This window comes from Amphiura filiformis, chromosome 3, assembly GCF_039555335.1.
Source record: "Amphiura filiformis chromosome 3, Afil_fr2py, whole genome shotgun sequence".
Classification (NCBI taxonomy): Eukaryota; Metazoa; Echinodermata; class Ophiuroidea; order Amphilepidida; family Amphiuridae; genus Amphiura; species Amphiura filiformis.
This window is the reverse complement of record NC_092630.1, coordinates 17,306,310-17,331,115: the sequence shown is the minus strand read 5'-3', so window position 1 is coordinate 17,331,115 and position 24,806 is coordinate 17,306,310. Positions and strand designations below refer to the sequence as shown.

Here is a 24,806-nt window from a genome sequence, read left to right as displayed (position 1 = left end):
TCGCGAATTTCAAGATATCAAAATTATTTGATATCAGAAGGATATTCCTCGTTTTAAAAATGCAATTCGATATGTTAAGTCCCACAAAACAATACGTGAAAACGTCGCTATCCGAGCCCTTAAATTATTGTTGACCAGGCCAAGTCTAGCCAGGGGAATACGAGGAACGTCCTTCTGATATCAAATAATTTTTGAGTTTTATGAAATTCGTGATATGACACAAATATTATGGCAAATTGTTAAAAATTGATTTTTTGACATTTAACAGTCCTCGAAGTAAACTTTATAAATCTAATGGTACATACTTAAGTGCATGTAGCTGGGAGGAAAGGTCGTCCATCAAATGAAAATTTCGACCTTTCGACCTTCTCAGGTCCCACAAAATACTGTACAAACGTTGCTATCCGATTCCATAAGAAGTATAGTGATTTTTAAAAAAATAACTGGAAAAATTCGGCTCCTGCCATCGCACCGGCCTTAATGACTGAAAATAATCACACGTTTCCGAACAACCTGTGGCTGTATTTTCGAGCATGTAGTACTGTACTCGTGATAGTAACATTATCAATGCTATAGACGAATGCACCTAACTGGTGTTGTGACTGCCCAGTTAGGTGGATTTGTGTTAAAACTTCCATCATTCTTTTGTCTACGTGTAACACGGGTGATAGAATGCAGTTTAAAATACCCTCCAAGGCCTCGTCTTTTCACATTTTAGGTGACATTGGGCCGACACATACTCACCTATAGCAGCCATTGAGGTGTAGGAATGCGTGAAATTGGATTCGTCTATACCGTATGACCGGTTTATAGTGCGTTTCTGCAACATATTTATATCAGGAAAAGGTAAATATGTTAGATAGCAGGAATAGATTGCTTCTTCATCAACACCAAAATCAGCAGTAGACATGTGGTAGACAGCTACTTCATCTGCACCCATATCAGTAGTAGATAGCTACTTCATCGGCACCCATATCAGCAGTAGATAGCTACCTCATCGGCACCCATATCAGCAGTAGATAGCTACTTCATCAACCCTCATATCAGCAGTGAATAGCTACTTCAGCGGTAATTTTATCAGCAGTAGATACCCAGCAAACACAAAACGTTTTCGACATCATTCGCAAAAGGTTAAAAAGGTTGTCAGAAAACGTTTAAATGTCGGGTTATATAAAGGGTATATTAAGAGTATAAAACGTTTTCATAACCTTAAAAAACATTTTTGATAATCTACTGCTCAGCAAACAAAATGTTTTACAGAAAACGTTTAAATGTCGGGTTATATAAAGGGTATAAAATCGTTTTAATAACTTTCCAAAAACATTCTTGAAAACTTGATACAAAACATTCTAAACAGAATGTTATTTTGGGAGTTGAAAAAATATTTTGTGAAAATGTTTGCCCAAAATATTTGCAATAACGTTTAAAAACGTTTTCATGACCTTTATATAACCCGACATTTAAATGTTATTAAAAAAACATTTAAGAACATTTTTGTGTTTGCAGGGTTCAAATATTTTAACATAATGTTATTTAAGTATTGACAAAATATTTGGTAAAAATGTTTGCAAAAATAGTTTACAATAACATTTTTTTGAAAACATTTAAAACGTTTTAAAATGTTATCATGACCTTTATACAACCCGACATTTTAATGTTATTAAAACGTTTTTACCTAAACCAAAAGCCAAAATATAACTTATTTAAAACGTTTTTTAAAACGTTTTGTGTTTGCTGGTAGCTACCACATCAACACCTAAATCAGCAGAAGATAGCTACTTCATCAACACCCTACTTTTGCAGTAGATATCTTCTACATACTTCTATACTTCTACATAAATTAAGCACTGCAAGACATGGAATTATAAATGCAATTATTGGCTTACTTGGCTCATTTCTTATAAGATCAATGCATTGATAGTAAGAAGTACGCTGCAAGAGTTTTAAATAGCAAACTAGACCAAAATGGCTCCTTTCATCCCACCGGCTTTCGTGATTGAAAATAATCACATGTTTTCCAAACAACCTTTGGCTGTATTTTCGAGCATGTAGTACTGTACTTGTCTCAGTTTAGTGATAGTAACATGCTATATGACCGGTACATAGTGCGTTTCTGCAATCTATTTATATTAGGAAAAGGTAAATATGTTAGATAGCAGGAATAGATTGCCTCTTCATCAACACCCATATCAGCAGTGACAGCTACTTTATCGGCACCCATATCAGCAAGTAAATAACTACTTCATCAACATTCATATCAGCAGTAGATAACTACTTCATCAACACTCATATCAGCAGTAGATAACTACTTCATCAACACTCGTATCAGCAGTAGATAGCTACTTCATCAACACCATATCAGCAGTAGATAGCTACTTCATCAACACCCATATCAGCAGTAGATAGCTACTTCATCAACACCAATTTCAGCAGAAGAAATCTACTTCAACAACACCCATATCCGAAGTAGATAGCTACTTCAACAACACCCGTATCAGCAGTAGATAGCGACTCATCAGCACCCGTATCAGCAGTAGATAGCTACTTCAACGCCACTCATATTAGCAGTAGATCATTTTTGAACACGTTAGGCGTTTAGCCAAAAATATTGTTATTATAATCTACATGTACCTTTTCAGAAAAAAAGGTTTCACACTTTGAAACCTGTTCTCCTACACATCACAAATCCAAAATAAAAGCAACACCGTTTCTTTGGTTTGCAAGTTATCACACTTGTATCTATCACATTTGTACCTATCCTAAACACCATGTTAAGCTCGTGTTTAGATTATATATATCAAACATCAACCTGTATAATAATCTTAGCTTATGTTTAGATCATTATACAGATTGATGATATGTAAACTTTATGTCGCTTAGCTAAGTGGAAGCATTTATAGTGTTGATTTTATGTTGGTTTTGTGACGTGTAGCAGAATAAGTTTCAAAATATGATACCTTCGGCAGTTTTTAAGTTCGAAGCTACTGAATGTGTTAAAAAGAACAATAGGTACGACCTGGTGTTATGTGGCGTGATATTTTATTCATATTCCGGTTTTCGTATTATGTTTAGTCTCATGTTAATAACACTTGATTCAAATCTGCTCGAGTTACGTCGGATCGGAAAAATGCATTTCAAGTCCTAGTATCTAGACTATGTAAGGTTTGCAAATTGGGATTTTTTGCAGGCCGAGAGGAGGGACGGCAAGCGATTTTTGGCAGACCGAAAGGGGGAAAGCATTATGGCACGTCGTTTGGAAATTTTACCCCCGGAGATTCATAATTATTGTACATGCAGTCCTAGGTATTACCATGATTACAGCAAATATTGACCTAAAATTTATCAGTCCTATAAACTATAATAAGGAATCAAAATATAAATGATTATGACGAATTTGAAAATAAATGAGCCCTTAATTTACTTTCAAAACCGCCTGGCTTTAAATGTTTTTGCTTCATCACATTTCTGTGTCAGTGAGTGGGACCAAATCGCAGCGGCGGAGAATATTAAAGTTAGTTTCTGTCTGACGGTCTGTGGCAATGAAGCATAATAAATACCTTCATGTATCATCAATTTACTATAGAATATATCTTGTATTGAATTTAATCAATTTATGTTTGCTAATAATTGCGAAAATGGTAACATATCTATTTGTGTACCAAAGTCATTGTATAGAATTCATTCAACACATAAAAATCGTGTATATAGGAATGTGCCTAATGTAATACTTAGCACTGATAATGAACCCTCTCGCAGTCTTAACTTTTCCTGCTTTGACTTAGCAAACATTGGTCTCCAAGCTCTGCATAAAGCAAAGAAATCCAGTAATAGTACCAATTTGATAGAGATACAAACCTCATCAAGTACAATTAAACACTAAAGATCTAATTAGAATATTGAATATGCGTATAGAAAAACATTTGTTTGCAGAATATCCTTCTATTGTAGGTTTTCATTTGGGGACTTCTAGTTCAATGAAAGATCGGTGCATATGGTAGTACGATCTATACTTGTATATCAGGGGGCATCAGGGGGTTCACGGGGCTACTTTGCCCACCCCCCCCCCCAGATTTCCCCCAGTCGGGACAAAAGTCACCGAAAATCCACTATAGGGTGGAGTAGGGCTGGGGTATGGGAAAGGTAGGGCTGTGGTGTGCTAAGGTAGGAGTGGATGCTATTCAAGAGCGATAGCATGGCAATAGGCTAAAGGATGAAATATTCTTTTGGGGGGGGGATGTTATGCGTTCAAATTTTCTGTTGTGGTGTTGAGTTAGCAAACCAAGTCATTTAGAGGGAGAGTTGCCCCTCCCCCTCAAAGACCACCCTGGTGGGTACTCAATCAACCAAGTGAATTCAAACATTGCAAACAGTATACTGTAGGGAGGTTATCGTAGACCTACATGATAGGTCTGACAATAACCTGTCATTACACAATAGCAGATCAAGAGGGAGCGCATGATAAATGACTGTGTTAATGTTCGAATAATGCATGTGCATGTATTGTAGGCCTTGTCGCGTCGTACATGCCAATAACTTCCTGCTATTTATTAGTATGACAAAACAGCAGATAAAGCTGAAAGAATGACAAATAGGTCAAAATAACAACGTCGGCGTATTTCAAGGCGCTAACGACCCTTGTAATTCTGCAATGGTTGGCTGTTCAAGAATCCTCTTTGTACGGATCGCCGCGTCCGTGACGTATTTTCCTCCCACGCCGTATGAAGAAGTAAAAAAAAGAAAGGTACAAAATTATGAAAAGAAGCCACGTTCACGGACCGATTCACTCTATGCGTCCACCCAAGAAGGGTGAGACTACTATCTGTTTGGTTCTCTTGAACTACCACTGTAAGTGGAATTGGATAACATTCTGGATAGATCATTAAAGCGGTAGCGAAGTTTGCAAAAGAGGGAATAAGCAAAGTCGGGGAATAGCCTGCCTGGACCAACAAATAAAGCGAAGTTTGCGGTCTAACACAACCGGCGAAATCGCATAATTCCAACATGAAGATTTTATTGATTGGAGCCCTGGTGTTTCTGCTGAATCTGCAGTATGCATCTGCACAAACTGGTAAGTAAAGTATACTGTAACTCATTTAATAATTAAAGAAGCTGTTCTTCCATGCGGCCGTGCTCATGTTAGAAATTACTACAGTCATGACAGTGGGCCTAAACATGACATGAACATGTTTACAATCATAACACTCGAAAAAGCAGAAAATCACAAAATCATAATTGAGGAAATAAAAACATGCATAATATAAATGGTATTTAACACAATAAGCAGACCCCCTACAAAATAGCAGCAACTCTGTGGCGATTTTCATGATCTAAATTAATAAAATTATTGAAGAGTTAATGAGTTATCTACGTTTTATAAAAGTGTTGTTATTTCAGCCCTCTGTAGTATTATCTGTGATATTTGAATTCTTATACACACTCCCTATGAAATGATCAAAGATATGGCCGATGTGCTCAAGTGTCCCACAAAAATACTGTGCAAACGTTGCTATCCGATTCCTTAAATCAGCTCGTAATGTAAATTAACCATTTTAAATCTCAATTCAAAACTTCTGCTTAAAGTTAGAAACTATTTTAAACTGTTGCGATTTGGTAGTTGCATTGATCTTACATAGCGATCATGCAGAAAAATTCAAATATCACAGATATACTTTTATAGGTAGGCCTACTATGGTTCTTGAATTATGTTGTAAAGAGGGCTGAAACAACAACGTTTTTGTAAAATGTACATAACTTATAAACAACAACACAAATCAAGCATGTTTTCAAAGTATTAAAAACATCGGTCGATGTTTTGCCACAAGTTTTAATTAAAAACATCGGTCGATGTTTTGCCACAAGTTTTAAAAAGAACGATTAGTTCATGAAAAAGAAGAAGTGAAATTTAGCAAAACGCGACGAGGTTTATTTGCCCGTAAGAGAGCTCTATTGTTCCGCTATTGTTTTCGCTATTGTATCCACTATTGTATTCTATTCATAAAAGCTACTGCAAGAATCGCGGCAATCCCTGATATTGCTGGTGTCTACCGACGGCGTTTCGCATTTATTAACATTCAAAATGATCCGATACTCTTACATTTATATACTTATTACCGCTCTTTATATCATATTCAGAAATTGCAATTATGAAAACTACAAACTTTGAAAGTGAAATATATTTACCATCGAAAATATATCATACTTAAATTCTATAGAATCTATAGATAGATACCCAACCCAGAAGTGCCCATTTATTTTCTAAATTTTTGAGTGAACACGATAATGCGATTGATTTTCTTACACGTAAAATACGGCCAATTCAGAGAGAAAATCTTGTTTCTCGTATAGGGCCAGCTAAGGGCCTACTATAGACATTTTCTTTTTGTTGGCTGGCCGCTGAGCTACATGTTTTTACTAATTATAGATACGTCAAAACGTTTTCCCATGTTGAAAGTGTACAAGCTATTTCTACTTGCTTTAGAGAGAGCACAATTGAATGAAGACGATTTCATTTAATATAACTATTTTTTATTTTAATAATACCCCATACCTAACAAGAACATAAGAAAATATTGTAAAGGCCATAAATATACGCACTCATGCATAGGGAGACAAACATGATAAAGTTAATCTGTTCTTTTCATTCTCGTTCATTAACCTTTGCATGTTTGCATCAATCCTTCTCGGGCAATCTAGGGCCATAGGCCTATAGTAATTTAAATCGTGAAACCGTAGAACGATCTGTTGGTTGGCATAGATATTGCATAAAATTGAATCCCATCACATCAATTCAAAGCTACACCCTTTTTTTGAAATACTGGTTACCACTGGCTTAAAATGAATTGACAATAACTTGAAATTTGGACATTTTGAGATAAATTCATATCATGGGTAATGTGAGGCCGCTCTTTTCATTGGTGACATCCTCAAATCACCACCATGCCACCAAATAATGAAAAGTAATTCAACTATGTTTTAATATAAAATTATACACTGACGTTTCGTACAAAAGTACTTTATCAAAGTGAGCAAAATAGAGAATGTCTGCGAGCGCGGAAAACAAAAATGAGAAACGCGATGTTAAAAGGTGCGTACTAGAAATGGCGCAACACGCAAATTAAAGCAGCGCGAGCGAAAGCGGTCGCAGACAAACTATAGATATTAAATGAAATGCAAAGAAAGAGGAAGAGAGACTGATGAAAATAAAGGAAGAAAGTAAAGAATGAACAAGAAAGAAAAATAGAAAGAAAGAAAGAAAGAAAGAAAGAAAGAAAGAAAGAAAGAAAGAAAGAAAGAAAGAAAGAAAGAAAGAAAGAAAGAAAGGAGGAAAGAAAGAAAGAAAGGAAAAAGAAATGAGAAGAAAGAAATAAAGAAAGGAAAAAGGAAAGGAAAGGAAAGAATGAAAGTAGACCTATGAAAGAAAGAACGAAAATAAGAAAGAAAGAAAGAAACAAAGAAAGAAAGAAAGAAAGAAAGAATCAAAGAAAGAAAGATAGAAAGAAAGAAAGAAAGAAAAAGAAAGAAAAAAGAGGAAGAAAGAAAGAAAGAAAGAAAGAAAGAAAGAAAGAAAAAGAAAGAAAAAAAAGAAAGAAGGAGAGAAAGGAAGGAAGAAAGAAAGAATGAAAGAAAGGAAAAAAGCAAGGAAGGAAAATGAAAAGAGAAGAAAGAAATAAAGAAAAGAAAAAGAACTAAAAAGGAAAGGATAAATGAAAGTAGGCCTATGATAGAAAGAAAGAAAAACGAAAGAAAGGAGGTAAGAAAGAAAGAGAGAAAGAAAGAAGGGGAGAAAGAAAGAAAGAAAGAAAGAAAGAAAGAAAGAAAGAAAGAAAGAAAGAAATACAAAAACTGCTATAATGGAGAGAATGAAGATCTACCAAATGGGCAGGGCGTGACCAAAAAAGGAAATTAAAGTTTGAATGCAGAAAATTGGACATTAAGTCCGATGCTATCAGGGCCAACAAGGGTGCCGTCATGTATATGAATGGATGAAATAAATTGATTGATTGATTGTATGTTGTTCCTTCAACCAACGCTAGTGATCTGAACCTGAGGTTTGGAGAAGGCCAGTGACTTTAAGATCAGACGGAATATGGGGAATCTCGTTGTAGTGGCGCGTGATGGGAGTGTCACGGTTGTTTTTGCTCACTTTGATAAAGTACTTTTGTACGAAACGTCAGTGTATATTAAAACATCGTAGAACAACACCATTTTGTTCAATTACTTTTCACTTTTTACCATGCGATGTTACGTGGGACTCTTAACTTTTTTCTGCACCAAATAATGAGATTTATATAAATTATTTTCTAAGACATTAGATCTGTTTAATAATTTATTTTATTCAAAAAAGAAAAACGTCAAGTGTTCAAACTTTAAAGTGACATCTTGAAATGATATCACACTGATCAGACTGATCTTTATGTTATTACAGTGAGGCCCACATACAAAGTTCAACACAAAGTGAACGATGTTATAGCTTGGAGGGCTAACAAACCAACACCGCCAAATTCGACTGACGTGTGTACAACGTGGGAAGCTATGAGGAAATTGAACACTCGTTGTCTGATCATGCATGTGTTTATGGGTCGGATAACTGTTACTTAGCAGCTCTCGTTCTGCTTGGGTTTATTGAATACACTCTATATAATAGTCATCAATATGTCGTTTCCAGTCCCTCGCTGAACTATTGGGTTCAGCTATTAATTTTTTTAATAATTCTTACCCCATGCAGGTGATTGGGGTGGTTACGGGTCGTCAAAACCAATAACCGCGAAATGAGGATATCGAACTAGTTTGCCCCAGCAAATAAAAGAACCACAAACCGCGAAATATGGATATCCAACTAGTTTGCCCTCGAAGCTTCAAAAACCACTCATCGCGAAATATGGATATCCAACTAGTTTGCCCCGCAGGGCTACAAAGAACCATTAACCGCGAAATATGGATATCCAACTAGTTCGCCTCGCATGGCTACAAAGAACCCACTTACTGCGCAATATTTTTTTACCTCAAAAAAGAATTAATATCTACCAAAAACGTTTCAAAACGTAAAAAGGGCCAAAGTTTAAAAATCTTTCCTGTGTGGCTTTTCACCCTTTTTAAAACTTGGTCCCATTTATGAAAGTTTCTAAAGACCCATATGAAGTCATCTTTAGGCTACTTGTTTGTTTTCTTAGTTGTCAGTGTTCATTTTGTAGAGTAAATGAATTAATGTTCGTGCGTGATTGAAGTTTTTCTGTAAAGACGTTATAATGTATTTTGATTTAAGCAAAAGTAGCAAATACTCACTTTGTTAAATTCTTCATCGTCTTGTGCGATTCTGCGCCTCATGTACAGATGTAGGGCCTATATGCAAGTTGACAGACAGTCAATTTGCTAAGTATATATAATACTCTACTACTCTCTATGAACACGCAATATAATAAAACCTAAACCTTCAAATGATTTTGATAATACATAGCCTATGCTTTTGAACAGTCTTAAACCTAATTGTAGAAATTAGGACTCGTTCTTCATGTTATTACTACTTTACTGAATGGGACCAAGTTTTAAAAAGGGTGAAAAGCCACACAGGAAAGATTTTTTAAACTTTGGCCCCTTTTTACGTTTTGAAACGTTTTTTGGTAGATATGATTTGTAGGAAGAACTTTTGCAAAACATCAAAGTGGGTTTTTTTCAATAATATATTGATTCAGATAATGAAAATCGGGTTTTTTTTGTGGCTGCTTCGACCAACAACACCTCGTCTACCCTTAGGGACCATTCACAAACACTTGTAAGGCCCCTCCCCCCTTTACAGGCCTCGAAAATTTCAGCGCCCCCTTTTTGACATGAAAATTATGGGTCAACCCCATAGAAAAGGATATAAACTAAATTTTTCCAGGAAAATTTGTGGTCATTTTTTTCAGCCCCCCCCTTAGGATGGTCAAAAATTTTCAGGGCCCCCCCCCCGTTTTGCATCAGCCCCTCCCCCAACAAGTGTTTGTGAACGGTCCCTTAAGGGTATTCGAGAGCTCCCTCAGTTCTCGGTTCCTAAGCCTAAGAAAAATCTTACTGTACAATGCAGTGATTAAGGAAATGTTATTTCTGGCTAATGTTTATCAAAAAGTTTTTTCTATACTTTGGTCTAAACATAGCAAAACATGCACGAGAAGAATAGAATGTTTGTACATTCTCAATACCATAGGTTAAACACTGGGCAACTGTTTTGAAAATTTTGTGCCAGGTATTAATATAAGCTTGAATCTAGGCAACTGCCAAGATTGAAAACGATTCTAGGTTTTCTAATATTTCTCATACTGTCTGTGTCTTGAGTGCTGCTATTCTGGATTGAACGCATTTTATAGTCTTCGTGATCCTGTAGTTCGAAATATACAGGATCACCAATTTCTTTATGTTTGTTTCTTGTTTGTATGTCTTTAATGAAACCGTTACTTTCGTAAATTGAGTCGCTTCGAAAGACTATTTTGTAGACATGGGACTGGCATACTCAGTGGCGTGGAACCTAAACACGTACATTCTGTTTGTAATATTTTGCTCATGTTGGTGTTTTCTTTGTAGGTTATGCCTACATGAAAACTTCTGAACAAAAATGTATTTTGGAACGCATACATTCATTATTGTCGCGGTTTGCATTGTCAGCAAAACTCAAAATGTTAACATGTAATGAGTGCCCTGGGGTTATAGACGATTAGCGACTATAAATATGATAATATATCATTCAAATGATCTTAAAATTGTGTATCCGGTGACAGCGCAAAAATGGAAATTTGTAATGTTCACAACACAATTTTAATTGCATAGGTGCTTAAAGAAGCTAATTGTATGACTAACCTGTTAACATTCTTAACTGCAGACGATAAGTTTCAAAATATCTCTAAAAATTCCAAATTTTCCAAAATTGTACATTTTCATGACCATATTTGGAATCAGCATGAAAAATGAGTACAAACAAGAATAGTATTGGTTCAGTGGTTCGTGATATAGCTCTTGATATTTTAAGAAAATACCTCAAAACTTTTATATTGAAGCCTATGGCCAGCACACAAAGCATCAAGATGATCCTAATCGGGTCATAATTACCGCCCTCTATACAGTGGCGTAGAATTAATTTTGCCATGGGGTTGGGGCTGGAAATTTAGTGTGAAGTATAGTAATCCAGCACCTTTTAGCGACAGAATAAGTTTATGGAAAAATGTTACCATTTTGAAGCTAAACTGTTGAAATATGGTACAAAAGTGGAATAAATTGCACTTTTGGGCCTAGAATAGCCAAATATGAGGTTAATTTGATTAGAATCCCACATGCAGCCGTCAACATTAGGGGGTTGATTTTATGGACCATCCCCCCTGGCAAAATATTGGGGGAATTTATCCGGCCATCCCCCGGGATCTACGCCATGCCTCTATAAGTAAAAACGCAATAACTCTAACTGTAATTTAAATAAATAACAAAGATTATTACTTTTTACGTGGATGGTGTTTTTGGTTCCTTTGCTCCCTAATGTGGTGTCTATATACACAATATCTCTTTGCATTTGAATTCTCCAAAATAAAACAAAGTATTGAGCTGAAGGCCTACAGATAATAACATAAGGCCTACTCAACATCTGATTCAATAAATCATTTGGTAGAGCATCGATCTGGTGATCTGAAGGTCCCATTTTTAAATTCTGGGAGTCAGTAAAAAATTTTACTGGCTGCCATGTCATGTATGTGGAGACTTGTGTTTAAAACATTTCTAGGTGTATAGTACTGGTATAAAAAAAAATGGAGTACCTGAACTTGAAAGCGCCGACAAATTCAAACAAACAAAACATGACGAGTTGCAAGTCTGCTGAAACCACAGAGTCAAAACGGATTTCAGCTCAAAATGCCTTTTCTCTCACAAATAACGTATATAGGAAAATAATGTCACTTACAAACATTGCCTTGATATTACCCAGTGTTTAGGGGCTGTGTAATAATTATGAACCCTGGGGCAAAGATATTTGGGCGGAGCGAGAGGGGAAGGCGAGCAATTTTGGTGAGCAATTTGAATGATTTTACCCCCTCCCCCGGGGCTCGTAATTATTGCACAACCCCTTATATGGTGTTCACAGATTTGCGGTCAAAGGTCATTAAGGGGTCACTTTCGGTCCGAAACGAAATACCTTCAAAATGTCTCTGTATTATGCCACAAATAAATAACATGGGAGAGTGGCGTCACTTGCATACATGCAGAGTCTATAGAGTTCTCACGGGTTTGGGGTCAAAATGTCAGATAGGTAGAGATGAAATACTTCCATAATGCCACTTCTGCCACAAATAAACACAGTGACTTGGACACATGTATTGAAGGCTAGCATATGAGTGTCTCTCCTATGTGTAACGATGTAGACAGTAATGCCAACGACATCGTTCCGTTCTTTCATCTTCATTCATTCATTCATTCATTCATTCATTCATTCATTCATTCATTCATTCATTCATTCGTTTATTTTTTTATTTGTTATCTTGATTTTTACTTCATTCTTTCTTTATTTCATAACCACAAGAAAAGTACTGTTAGTGTGGGTATTGTTGGTGATAATGGAATAAGCCTATGAATGAGGAAGGTCCTTCGAATCATAGGTGTGAGCGAAGAGGAAGCGATTATAGAACAGAACAGGGAGGTTATATATAGAAAGGAGAGAAAATAGATTACGTAATGCTTTGTTCTTTTTGATGCCGATTTGAGTTTCCGCCAAGCTAATCATCGAGAGGTACCTTTTGTTCGGGACCAAGGGCTTCCGCCATTAAATCAGTTACTGACATGACAGCGCATTAAAGCTATAATAGGGCAATAAGTGATCAAATGAAAGTCACGTGAAAGCGCCTACACGAACGAGAGGTACCTTTTGTTCTAATGGCACCCAAGGGTGTGCTTGAGTTGTCGCATACACACAAAAGCACACTTTACCATCGATGTAGATTTATTTACACCCATCTTAATTTAGGCGCCTCATTTAAATAAAGTCAATAGAGTTGCTGATCGATTACCCGTAACAACGTGTCATTGCTGCCAGGTATATAGACGAATCTATTTTCACGCATTCCTACACCTCAATGGCAGCCATAGTTAGGTCCGCCTAGGTCTATTCCACCTAAAATGTGAAATGATGTGGCCTTGGCGGGGATATTAAACTGCATTCCATCACCCGTGTTACATGTGACAAAAGAATGATGAAAGTTTTACAACACAATACAATTCAGCATCGATTTTTAAGCTGATTTAATCCACCCAATTGGGCAGTAACAACACCAGTTTGGTGCAGACGGGTCCCTTGGCCGACTGAATTCTGATCATCACTTAGCTCGATGGATTCGTCTATAGGTCTATCTGTATAATTAATTACTTCGCAGCTATATGTTGTTGTCATAGTTATAGGCCTGTTCAATAAAATCAAATGGATTTCTTAATATCACGAATATCCTTTTTAAAAGCTAGGGCCAATCGAGGTAGTGAAGGAGGGGTCGATAGGTGAAAAGAGGAGAAGCGGATGGGTGATCGAGATTGTAGGGGAGAGGAGGAAGACAAAAAATAAGAAAGGAAGAGGGGAAGAAGGAGAGAGGGAGAAGGAGAGCGATAGAGTCACAGTGCTCTAAATTACATAGGCGTAGATCGGAGGGATGGTCGATATAATCACCCCCCCCATATTGACGCCTGTGTATTGGTTTCTGTCGAAATTAACCTCATATTTGGCCATTTTAGCCACAATATGCCATTTTTAGCGCTTCGCTAATTCCACTTTTGTCCCAGTTTAGTTTCAATAGGCCTATGCTAAAATTTTCGCGCGCATTTGTACCATAAGGTTCACTGTACCGGGTACTTTTTACCCCCCCATATCAAAAAGAAATCTACGCCACTGCTTAATTGTGTGCATAAGAAAGAATAATAAGTGCAGAGAAAGGAAAAGAAAGGAATGAATAAAGAAAATAATAATAATTATTATAGAATCTAAGCATATAACAGCACTAGGCAGCCATTCAGTGATGCCAAAACCTTAAGGGATGGGGTATGAACGTTTGGACAGTATTTATTGTGGGACATTAGAGCACATCAAACATATCGAATTGCATTCTGAATACGAAGAATGTCCTTCTGATATCAAATAATTTTGATTTTTTAAATTCGCAATGTAATACACATTTTATGGCAAATGATTAAAAATTGATATTTTAACAGTACTCGAAGTAAACTTTATAAATCTGATGATTTATACTTAAAGTGTATGTAGGTGGGATGAAAAGCCGACGATCAATTGAAAATTTTGACCTTTTGTATTGAAGATATGAATTTTTCCCAAAACACCAAAAACATTATGTCTTTTGGGAAAACAATCCATATCTTCAATATGAAAGGTCAAACTTTTTCATACACTTTAAGAATATATCATTAGATTGATATATTTTACTTCGAGGACTGTTATATATCAAAATGTGAAAAATATCAAATTTTAATAATTTGTCATAAAATTTGTATTATATCGTGAATTTCAAAAATGAAAATTATTTGATATCAGAAAGACGTTCTTCGTATTCAGAATGCAATTTGATATGTCTGATGTGCTCTCATGTCCCACAAAAAAATACTGTCGAAACGCTCAAAACGCTCATTCCAGATCCCTTAATGCGTTACGTAATTCAAACACCCAATCAGATATATTTCACACCTGCCTAGTGCCAAACACAAGTCACCCATTTTTATTAGCTGGACGTCGGATGTACATCCTCATGAAAATTGATTGGCAACATTTTCCAATATGTCAGCGCTCAAATCACAATAGAACAATAGAACCTTCAATGCATTGGAGCAGAACATCACATCTCTCCGTCAAAGACGTCGAGTTGCTACAGCAACAGTCCTCTACTAAATGCACACCAGCTTGTGCCTACCAGGCACTGCTACCAACATGACCAAGAGAAGAGCTACCCGCTCCAGCTTGTCCATGTCTTGCCATGCTCTCACAGTACGTACCAGTTTCTAGAACCATATCTACTGGCATGACCTTCATCCACACTGCCGTTCACGTTTGGAATAGCCTACCAGATGGAGTAGTCGGAGATGTAACTGACAACGGCGCACCATCCTTTAATATGAGCAGAGTGCATAAGCATCTCATTTCATGTGTCTGCTGCTCAAGTTACTGTACCCCTTCACTCTTGTTGTCCTAAGCTGCTGTGAACTACTGATTGGCCCATGTGGTTGTCTTTTAGTGCCTATAGGTACCTATATAAGTTCTTGACTTGCGTCACTCCTCATGGACATTTTTTTTTAATGTGTAACGCCCAATGTGGGTAGAGAAGGTCGCAACTGGGAAGATGAATGGGACAGGAGTTGTGATATCATGCGCTATTGTTTTAATTACTGCTTCATGTTAATTACCAACAATAATAAAACAATTAGCTACACATTTTAAGATTATCATAAGAGAACATCGAATATATTTATAAATGATTATCAACAATAATTGAAATAATTGTCTGTTATATATTAGTATAACGGTACGCGGTATATCATATGAGTGTAGTACGATAACAGTGAGACATTTAGTGCTTATTTACATGAAAACGTGACAATGGGTTTTACACGGATCGCAGTCAGATGCTCCATGGTAGTTTTAGTCATTCTTTTATTGTTGATAATATACTTATAAATATAGTTAATGTTCTCTTGTGAAGTTTTATCAATACCCGGGATTAATATATACTTTGTTAAGTTAACACATAAAGATTTAATGAAATAAGTAGGCCAAAGTACAGTTAATAACAATAGAATTATAGTTGAATAATAATTAGACCTATTTCTTTGCTTTCTCGTTTTGACAGGCATTACAATCACGTGCCCTGCAACAAAACCAGTGGAGCCAGGCGGAAGAATAACCATTTCAGCCCCGATGAGGACGCTTCAGATAGACGGAACTATTACTCAGATAACTTACCAGTACCTTGATAGAACACAAACTGAACCAGCAAATAATTTTCCGTCCCATGTTCTGACAGGTTTTCCGGCAGGTGTTTCTACTCCTGTCAGTGTTTCGATCATGGATACTACAACTGGTGAAAGAGCATTGTGCACATTTCGAGCTATAAGTGTTGGTAAGTTAAAGCTAGTTAACAATTTTGTTGGTTCAACAGTACAGACACCGTGTTTGGTGCACCTCGAGGTCGGGGTATGGGATCGTATTGCAAATCAAGTTTAATATAAATGTTTTGTAGCTTTTTGATCCTTTATCTACACAATATTTTATGTCGTTATTTCAAAGACGCTCGAAGAAAGAAAGAAAGAAAGAAAGAAAGAAAGAAAGAAAGAAAGAAAGGAAGGAAGAAAGGGGGTTTGGTGAGGCCCAATAATTTGCAATTCACTCTTGTGAAATTATTCCAACTATTGTAGAATTTTTAGCCGAAAATTAATTTTGCCTATACCTTTGTACATATTTCGAAAAGAAAGAAAGAAAGAAAGAAAGAAAGAAAGAAAGAAAGAAAAAGAAAGAAAGAAAGAAAGAAAGAAAGAAAGAAAGAAAGAAAGAAAAAGAAAGAAAGAAAGAAAGAAAGAAAGAAAGAAAGAAAGAAAGAAAGAAAGAAAGAAAGAAAGAAAGAAAGAAAGAAAGAAAGAAAGAAAGAAAGAAAAAAATTCATATCAACAAAAAATATCCAAAAACATTTCAATTTTGCTTCGTATAATCTTAATCAGTTAAAACTTTCTGGAAGCTAAATTCAATTAGCACTAATTCTAAAATATATATATCACTCTAGCATTGTAAAGTTGTTTTTTTTAAACTTCCGTGGTCCGGCTACGCGCTGGTGAATTGCGATCGCGTAGAAGTGACAAGGTCGCCTACTACGCGCCGCGCCGAAGACCAATGGGTCAGCCGGCTTGTTGTCAAGTGCGTTGATCAGTCAATCAGCGTGATTGTTTATTGCTTTTGCATTTACGCTCGTGTACGCGATACGCACAGGCACGACCACGGAAGTTTAAAAAAAAAACTTTAGGTTTTAATATTTAAGAACCAAAAATAAATAAATAATAATAATACAGACTGTAACAATAAACATTATACCACTGCAATTTCGCTTAGAAAGGTACTGCATAATTTCCAGGCTATGACTTGTTGAGAAATAGAAGAAAGAAATAAAATGTCATTTTATGTGCAAAATTATACAAAGTCTTTGGTAATAACTTTAAAAATAGCTAGATCTGTTGTGTATTTTAGTCATTTAAGGCATTTTTGGCGGCCATTTGGGAAAATGCGCCCTTTATCATTGTTTTTCGTTTACAAAAGTAGGCTTGAATCAATATTGCACCAAATTTGCAAATAAAATAAAATAAGAATATGTCACAATACTTCAAATTGCTATTTAAATGCCATTAATGGGATTTTTAAGGCATTTTGGCAGCCATTTTGAAAAAGGCGCCCTCTATTATTGGTTTTCGTTTACAAAAAATAGGCTTGAGTCAATATTACACCATATTTGCAAAGAAAATAAAATACGGAAATCTCACAATGATTTCAAATTGCTATTAAAATGCCATTATAGAATTATGGCATCCACTTTGAAAAAAAAAAGTGCCCAGGGTCGACCTTTTGCAGACAACCTGATTTCAATTCCCATATGGATAAGGTTGGGGGGGCTCGGTTCCTAGCCCAGTGTCTAAATTGACATGTTTGCCTAATACCTTTTTCTATATAGTATAATATTTTTGTTATAACCTGTAATAACTAGGCAATTAACGGCTTTCGCGGTTCGTAAAAACAGAAGAATTCCTGTTTGGGTAGTAGATTTCAGTCAATTTATTGTCTGTAGAGATCATCGTTTTCACCAAATTTCATAAACTGGTGAAAACCAGCAATTATTTGACCCCAGATGATCCCGAATGACCCCAAACTGACCGTGACATTTTTTGTCATAAGCCTACTACAATCTATGGCGATTTGACTCCGGATGACCCCGAATTCCTCCAAACTGACCGTGCCATTTTTGTCTCGCTTGGGTGGTTGTTCCCACCAAATTTCATTAGCCTGCAATAATACTACGCGCTGACCCAAAACTGGCCTTTACAGTTTTTATCACGCGTGCAAAAAACGCAGTACGTGCGTAACAGTTTCGCCTGTAGCATTTAATGGAGCAATCGGTCCTAATTATCGGGCAAGGCGGAGACTTAAACTGCTTGGATACGGTCTGTTATCTCCATTTCGTCCATGGCTGCGACAATATAGACCTATGGAAATTTGACCCCGAATGACCCAAACTGACACTGACCTAGACATTTTTGTCTCATTTCGGAGGTAGTTCTTTTAGTCACACCTACCCACTACCAGACTTGCTCTGGCTCGAACCAAGTCACACTTACCCACTACCAGACTTGCTCTGGCTCGAACCAAGTCACACCTACCCACTACCAGACTTGCTCTGGCTCGAACCAAGTCACACTTACCCACTACCAGACTTGCTCTGGCTCGAACCAAGTCACACCTACCCACTACCAGACTTGCTCTGGCTCGAACCAAGTCACACCTACCCACTACCAGACTTGCTCTGGCTCGAACCAAGTCACACCTACCCACTACCAGACTTGCTCTGGTTCGAACCAAGTCACACCTACCCACTACCAGACTTGCTCTGGCTCGAACCAAGTCACACCTACCCACTACCAGACTTGCTCTGGCTCGAACCAAGTCACACCTACCCACTACCAGACTTGCTCTGGCTCGAACCAAGTCACACCTACCCACTACCAGACTTGCTCTGGCCCGAACCAAGTCACACCTACCCACTACCAGACTTGCTCTGGCTCGAGACCAAGTCACCTCTACCCACTACCAGACTTGCTCTGGCTCGAACCAAGTCACACTTACCCACTACCAGACTTGCTCTGGCTCGAACCAAGTCACACCTACCCACTACCAGACTTGCTCTGGCTCGAACCAAGTCACACTTACCCACTACCAGACTTGCTCTGGCTCGAACCAAGTCACACCTACCCACTACCAGACTTGCTCTGGCTCAACAAGTCACACCTACCCACTACCAGACTTGCTCTGGCTCGAACCAAGCCACCCCTACCCACTACCAGACTTGCTCTGGTTCGAACCAAGTCACACCTACCCACTACCAGACTTGCTCTGGCTCGAACCAAGTCACACCTACCCACTACCAGACTTGCTCTGGCTCGAACAAGTCACACCTACCCACTACCAGACTTGCTCTGGCTCGAACCAAGTCACACCTACCCACTACCAGACTTGCTCTGGCTCAGAACCAAGTCACACCTACCCACTACCAGACTTGCTCTGGCTCGAACCAAGTCACCTCTACCCACTACCAGACTTGCTCTGGCTCGAACCAAGTCACACTTACCCACTAAGTTCGAGGAGCATGCAACCTGTCAATATCGAAAATAAGGGCGAACAGACTCACAGACAGACAGAAATTACGAGTGTCATTCAAAAAGTTCTGCCTCCACCCTCATATCTCAGTTTCGGCAAATAGTAGCCCTTTCATATTTTCCATAATTATAACCAAGGGTCTTATCTGGTTTTGTATATGCAAAGTAAAAATTAAAGATAAACAATAAAAAGAAAATAAAAATATAGAAACTTATGTACAATGACAAAAATGCCCAAAATACATTATGCAGAAATTGTCTGTATTAGCAAAATGGGCTAATTCGAGGCATTTTAAACCTGTCATGGAAATGGCACTTGGTAATTGAACATCACTGAAAAAGGCAAGTGACAAAAAGTGGTCGGGTGTCTTTATTTTTAACTTTCAGCTCTCAAAAGAACAGATGGTCCCCAAGCATGTATAATGCCTTGTACCTTGTACCTTGTAGAAATCACTCCCGAAGAGTCCACCAGGGACTATACTGGAAGTTGACGAGAGTGGTCCGGTGGTCTAACGGGGGCTGTGAAGTTGGTGGTCTTGGATGGAAGTCTTGAAGGTGGCGTAGGTGGGCATGTCAACTGAAGATTGAGGAAGGGCGTTCCAAAGGGAAATGGCTTCGGGGAAAAAAGACTGGATGTAGGGTGTGGAGGTGTGGTGTTGCACTTCGAATTGCTTGTCGTGGCTTCGTCTGGATCTGGATGCTTTCTTCTTGGTGTATAAGTCGGCGTCGAGGTCGATGTCCTGGTTGATGATTTTATGAAGGGTAGTTAGTCGTAGCGTCTGGCGTTTGGTTTCGATGAGGTCCCATTTAAGATCGGTGAGCATTTTTGTGACACTTGATTTTCGCCTAAAGTCGCTGCACACAAACCGAGCTGCTCTTCGTTGGACTTTCTGAAGAATTTGTTTATTTTTCTTCGTACCAGGGTTCCAAGCAGCGGAAGCATACTCCAAGTGTGATTGAACAATGGTTTGGAACAGGTTTTCTTTAACAGTTTTGGAACAATGATGAAAGTTTCTCTGAACAAAGTTTAGCATCTTTGTTGCTTTATTTGCAGCATGTTGCGACTGCTTGTCCCATTTCAGGTTATTTTGTATGAAAACACCGAGGGACTTATCCTCCGCGGTTTCTTCCAAGGTTTCACCCAGCATAGAATACTTCGCAGAACCTGGTTGTCTTTTCCTGGACACCCTCATTACTTTGCATTTGGATGCGTTAAATCTCATGCCCCAGTTTTTGGACCAGTTAACAAGACGTGTGAGGTCGGACTGAAGAGAACTTTCTTCTTCTTATGAATTGATGGCTTTATATATAATGCAGTCGTCTGCAAAAAGTCTTGTGGTCGATTCAACAGCATCGGCGATGTCATTTATAAACAAAATGAAAAGGTGCGGGCCCAACTCTGTGCCTTGAGGCACACCGCTCAGGACTGGTTTCCAGGCTGAAGTACAACCGAGAAACTTCATAATCTGGCTGTCAATGATGTGCTCCATCAGCTTGCAACAGACGCAAGTCAGCGAGATGGGGCGGTAGTTTGCCGGGTCTGACTTTGGCCCTTTTTTATGAATGGGTGAAATGTTCGCTCTCTTCCAGTCGTCAGGTAATGTGCTTTGGTCCAAACTCTGTTCAAAAATGAACTGGTGCTAATTCAGCTGAAGCAATTTTCAATGCAGCATTTGGAAGTTCGTCCGGCCCAACAGCTTTATTTGTCTGAAGCGACGAAAGAAGTTTCTCAACACCATCAACGGTGATTTCAATGTCAGGGATATCTGGGTATGGACTAGTTGGTAATGAAGGAAGATTGGGATCTTTAATTGAAAACACACTTTGGAATTGGTCAGCTAGTTTATCAGCTTTGGATTGGTCGTCAACAAATGTCTCGTTTCCGATCTTTCCGATCAATGTCTGAATGCCAACATTATCTTTTCTACGGGATCTAATGTAGTTCCAGAATTTCTTTGTGTCTTCAGCGGCGGAAAGGTCAGCAACATACTCTCTGCTGGCTTTTCGAAGTTCCTTGTCAACTTCTTTTCTAATTGTCTTAAATTTGTCCCAGTGTTTCTGGTCGTTGTGCTTCACGGCCTTCAAGTAGTAGCGTTCTTTCTTTCTACAAAGTCTTTTGTGGATTTGTGTAAACCAGGGCGGGCGTTGATGTCCTTTAACTTGCTTATTTGGAACATGTTTCTTGACCAAGTTGGAAATAGCATTTTTAAAGGTGCACCAATTTTCATTTACAGTCAAGTCTTCCGGTTTGCTATCCAGAAATTCATTAGTGAAATCTTGTGCATCTTTCTTAATACTTAACTCGTCTACTTTGTTCCAGAGATAAACAGTTCTTGGTGGTTTCACAGGGAGAGGAGTCTGAGTCTTTATTTCAACCATAACAGTACTGTGGTCGGCAAAAGGAGTGTAGGGATAAACATTGGCAACATACGACGGACGCGTTGTGAGGCAGAGGTTTAGGAAATTTTCTGTCCCGCTTACATCTCTACGTGTTGGAAAAGTCACAATTTGATCCATACAGTGATCGTCTCTGATATCGTATATCGACTATTTTTTCTTGAAGGGAACCATGGGGGACAATGGTTTCGGTGCTCCAATCCATATTTGGAATATTAAAGTCTCCGCCTACTAAAGTGTAGGGTGATTTGCATTCTTGCTTAATTTTGCTTTAAGCTTTCGTCTAACAGGTCGAGGTCGTCGGTGGCGATTGGGGTCGATAGTAACTTCCAATAAAAATGTTTTCAGGGCTAGTCTGTAACTGACACCAAGCTTGTTCACTTCCTTCTGGAATCAAGTCGGTTCTTTCAATATACGGGATGGTGTTTTTGATGGCGATGAACACACCTCCACCTCTCTTGGTGGTTCTGTCATTTCTTGTCACCCGGTAATGGCTGGGAAAGTATTCTGAAGAGAAATGCTTCTCGCCTAACCATGATTCAGTGCCGAGTATTATGTCGGGCGATTTACTCTCAATGAAGGCATGGAATTCAGAAGCCTTTTGTACAATACTCTGAAAGTTTATGATTGTTACGATTAAGCTTCTACATCTAGGTTGTTTTGGTTTGGCCTGGTTTTTGTTTTTACGACCAGTGGTTTTAGGTGATGACGTGCACGCAGGAGTAATGTCAGCCATAGGATTTTCAGAACTAACACTAGACACACTAACAAAACTATGGTCACGGGACGATGATTCGTGAATGTTCATGATTTCACAACATGGGCAATACCAAAGTTCATCTTGTTGTTGTTGGTGGTATTCATAGGATAAATCAGAAACATCGGTGCAGTCCGTATGCGCCCACAAATCATATCCATTACATTGCATGTCCTTATCATTGTTCTTCACAGAAAATGTACACATGGCACAGGGAAATTTTGGTTGGGCTTGGGTTTAGTTCTATATCTCCACTAAGCAGATTTACTAGTAAAACAGTAGCATAAAGCCCCTTTGGTAGTCTTTGAGGGTTCACAAAATGTTTTACTCCTTTCCCAAATCCCGGTCGGGATGCACATGAAAACGAAATAAAGTACACAGTTTGCATTCTTGGTCTAACAGCATGGTAGAGCTCGGTACAAGGATAAGAAAATGGAACATTCCTACCGTAGTTTTGGTGTTTCATTACTACGTTGATACTCCCATTATCAACATTGGCAAGTATTGTGGCAAGTAGTGAAAGTCCAAACAGTACATGTAGTCCAGATGAATAAAACAACATGGCGGTTTCGCGGCAAGAAAAGGGGTGTGGCAGGCAACAAAGTCGTCAAGAATTTCAGAGTTCCAAAGTAAATTTAAACATCAAAAATGTGCTCCACAAGTTCACAAGGGACTAAGGTTTACAAGTTTAGGTAAAATAAACTAAGATGTGCGAGTAAAAGGTGGGATAAAAAGGGATAAAAATCGTGCATGTCGGAGCGATCTGAAAACACGTCCACTCTCGTCTCTGGCGCTCGTAACTCTCCTTGTATAAGGCAAAAAAAAGTGTTTGTTTGTCCTCCACCGCCCGCTCCTCAGATTAAGGCCTGACCAATATTTTTTTTTCTATTTTTTTTTATATAAAATTAAGTAAAATTCAATTTTTTTTCAGATTTGGAGTATCTCTGGACCTAGCTAGAGCTAAATACTAAGATTTTTCATGGTTGAAAATTAAAAAGGTCCCAAAACATTTTGTGTCTTCAATTATAAAGTTACAACTTGTGTTCATGTCATAGTCTATTATTTTTAGTGATTCAAAATACATTGGATTTGAAATCATTAAAAGACTATGACATGAACACAAATTATAACTTTTAACTGCATATTTAAGAAACAAAATGTTGTTTTTTTAAGTCACCATGAATGAGTGTAGCATTTAGCTCTACCTAGGTCCAGGAATACGCCAAATCCGAAAAAAAAAATTTCAAAAAAAAAATCCGGCCGCCCGCACGTCCTCTTTTAAAGCTGTGGAGGACAAACAAACAATTTTTTTTGGCCTAATGTTAAAAAATTAAAATGCACTTTTAGTATTATTAGCATAATTATAACGCTTCCATATCGAGTTAATCTTGTACGAGGACTACACCCATATTTTCATGTAAAGCAATGTTTTCCCGATTTCTCCCGTTTCCGATGGAAGTTTTTTGGTCCTACAAAGGTGCTCCCATTTGTATATTAGATGACATTCCAATATATAGTCATGCTAGTTTGAAGAAGCTACCATGTACAAAACCAAAGTTATAGGAGAGAAGGTAGAACTTAAAGCCATAATGTGTGATTTGCTTCACAGCGACGTCCTCAATACTCGGATTTCTACTTCTTGCATAATTATAATGCCCAGTGGTGTACTAAAATACCCCGTAAAAGACTAAGCCTGAAGTGGTTTAATAACAGTAAAATTGTACTTTTTATATTAAAACCGGGTCGACCCGGTTTTATTCAGAGTTCATCGATCGACTGCTTGCTAACTTCTCCCGTGAATTCCGATTTGGCGCTTGTGAGGTATGCATGTTTATGTGTATTACACTGCTCCATGATAGTCCACTGTGTGTAATTTCGCTCTGGTACACCAGAACCGTCCAGAACGTAATTCAAATTTTTATTTGCTAAACGGATTTATTAATCTGCAAGAATGTTTTTACGTAAACATTATGTAGCCAAAGTGGTTGGATAGCAACTGAATTAAATTATTACAACGTAATATTGGAATAAAAAAACATAAACATTGATGACTAATCAACAGAGTAGTACAATTTTTAAACATTATGATGACAATCAGACCTAGCAATCAGATAATATTATTGCACGCAGAGTTTGCAAAATGCAGTTCAAAATAATAAATATCAAAGTCTAGAAAATATCAGAAAGTAAATATACACCTGTATTTTTCAAACCTTGAGCTAAATGATATATCCATGAAAGACACATGTAT

The 24,806-nt window shown here is 37.7% G+C and overlaps 2 protein-coding genes across 2 annotated transcripts in view; one reads left to right on the top strand and one right to left on the bottom strand.

Moving 5' to 3' along the window:
- Positions 1-757, bottom strand: part of LOC140147102 (uncharacterized) — a 55,446-nt gene extending 54,689 nt beyond the window's left edge. Inside the window, exon 1 of the mRNA XM_072168877.1 lies at positions 745-757. Coding sequence (XP_072024978.1) covers positions 745-757 — 13 coding nt within the window. The remainder of the gene's footprint in view (positions 1-744) is intronic.
- A 4,004-nt stretch (positions 758-4,761) lies between these two features.
- Positions 4,762-24,806, top strand: part of LOC140147101 (uncharacterized) — a 31,871-nt gene continuing 11,826 nt past the window's right edge. The window contains exons 1-2 of the mRNA XM_072168876.1: positions 4,762-5,068; positions 15,843-16,112. Coding sequence (XP_072024977.1) covers positions 5,002-5,068; positions 15,843-16,112 — 337 coding nt within the window. The 5' untranslated portion in view covers positions 4,762-5,001. The remainder of the gene's footprint in view (positions 5,069-15,842; positions 16,113-24,806) is intronic.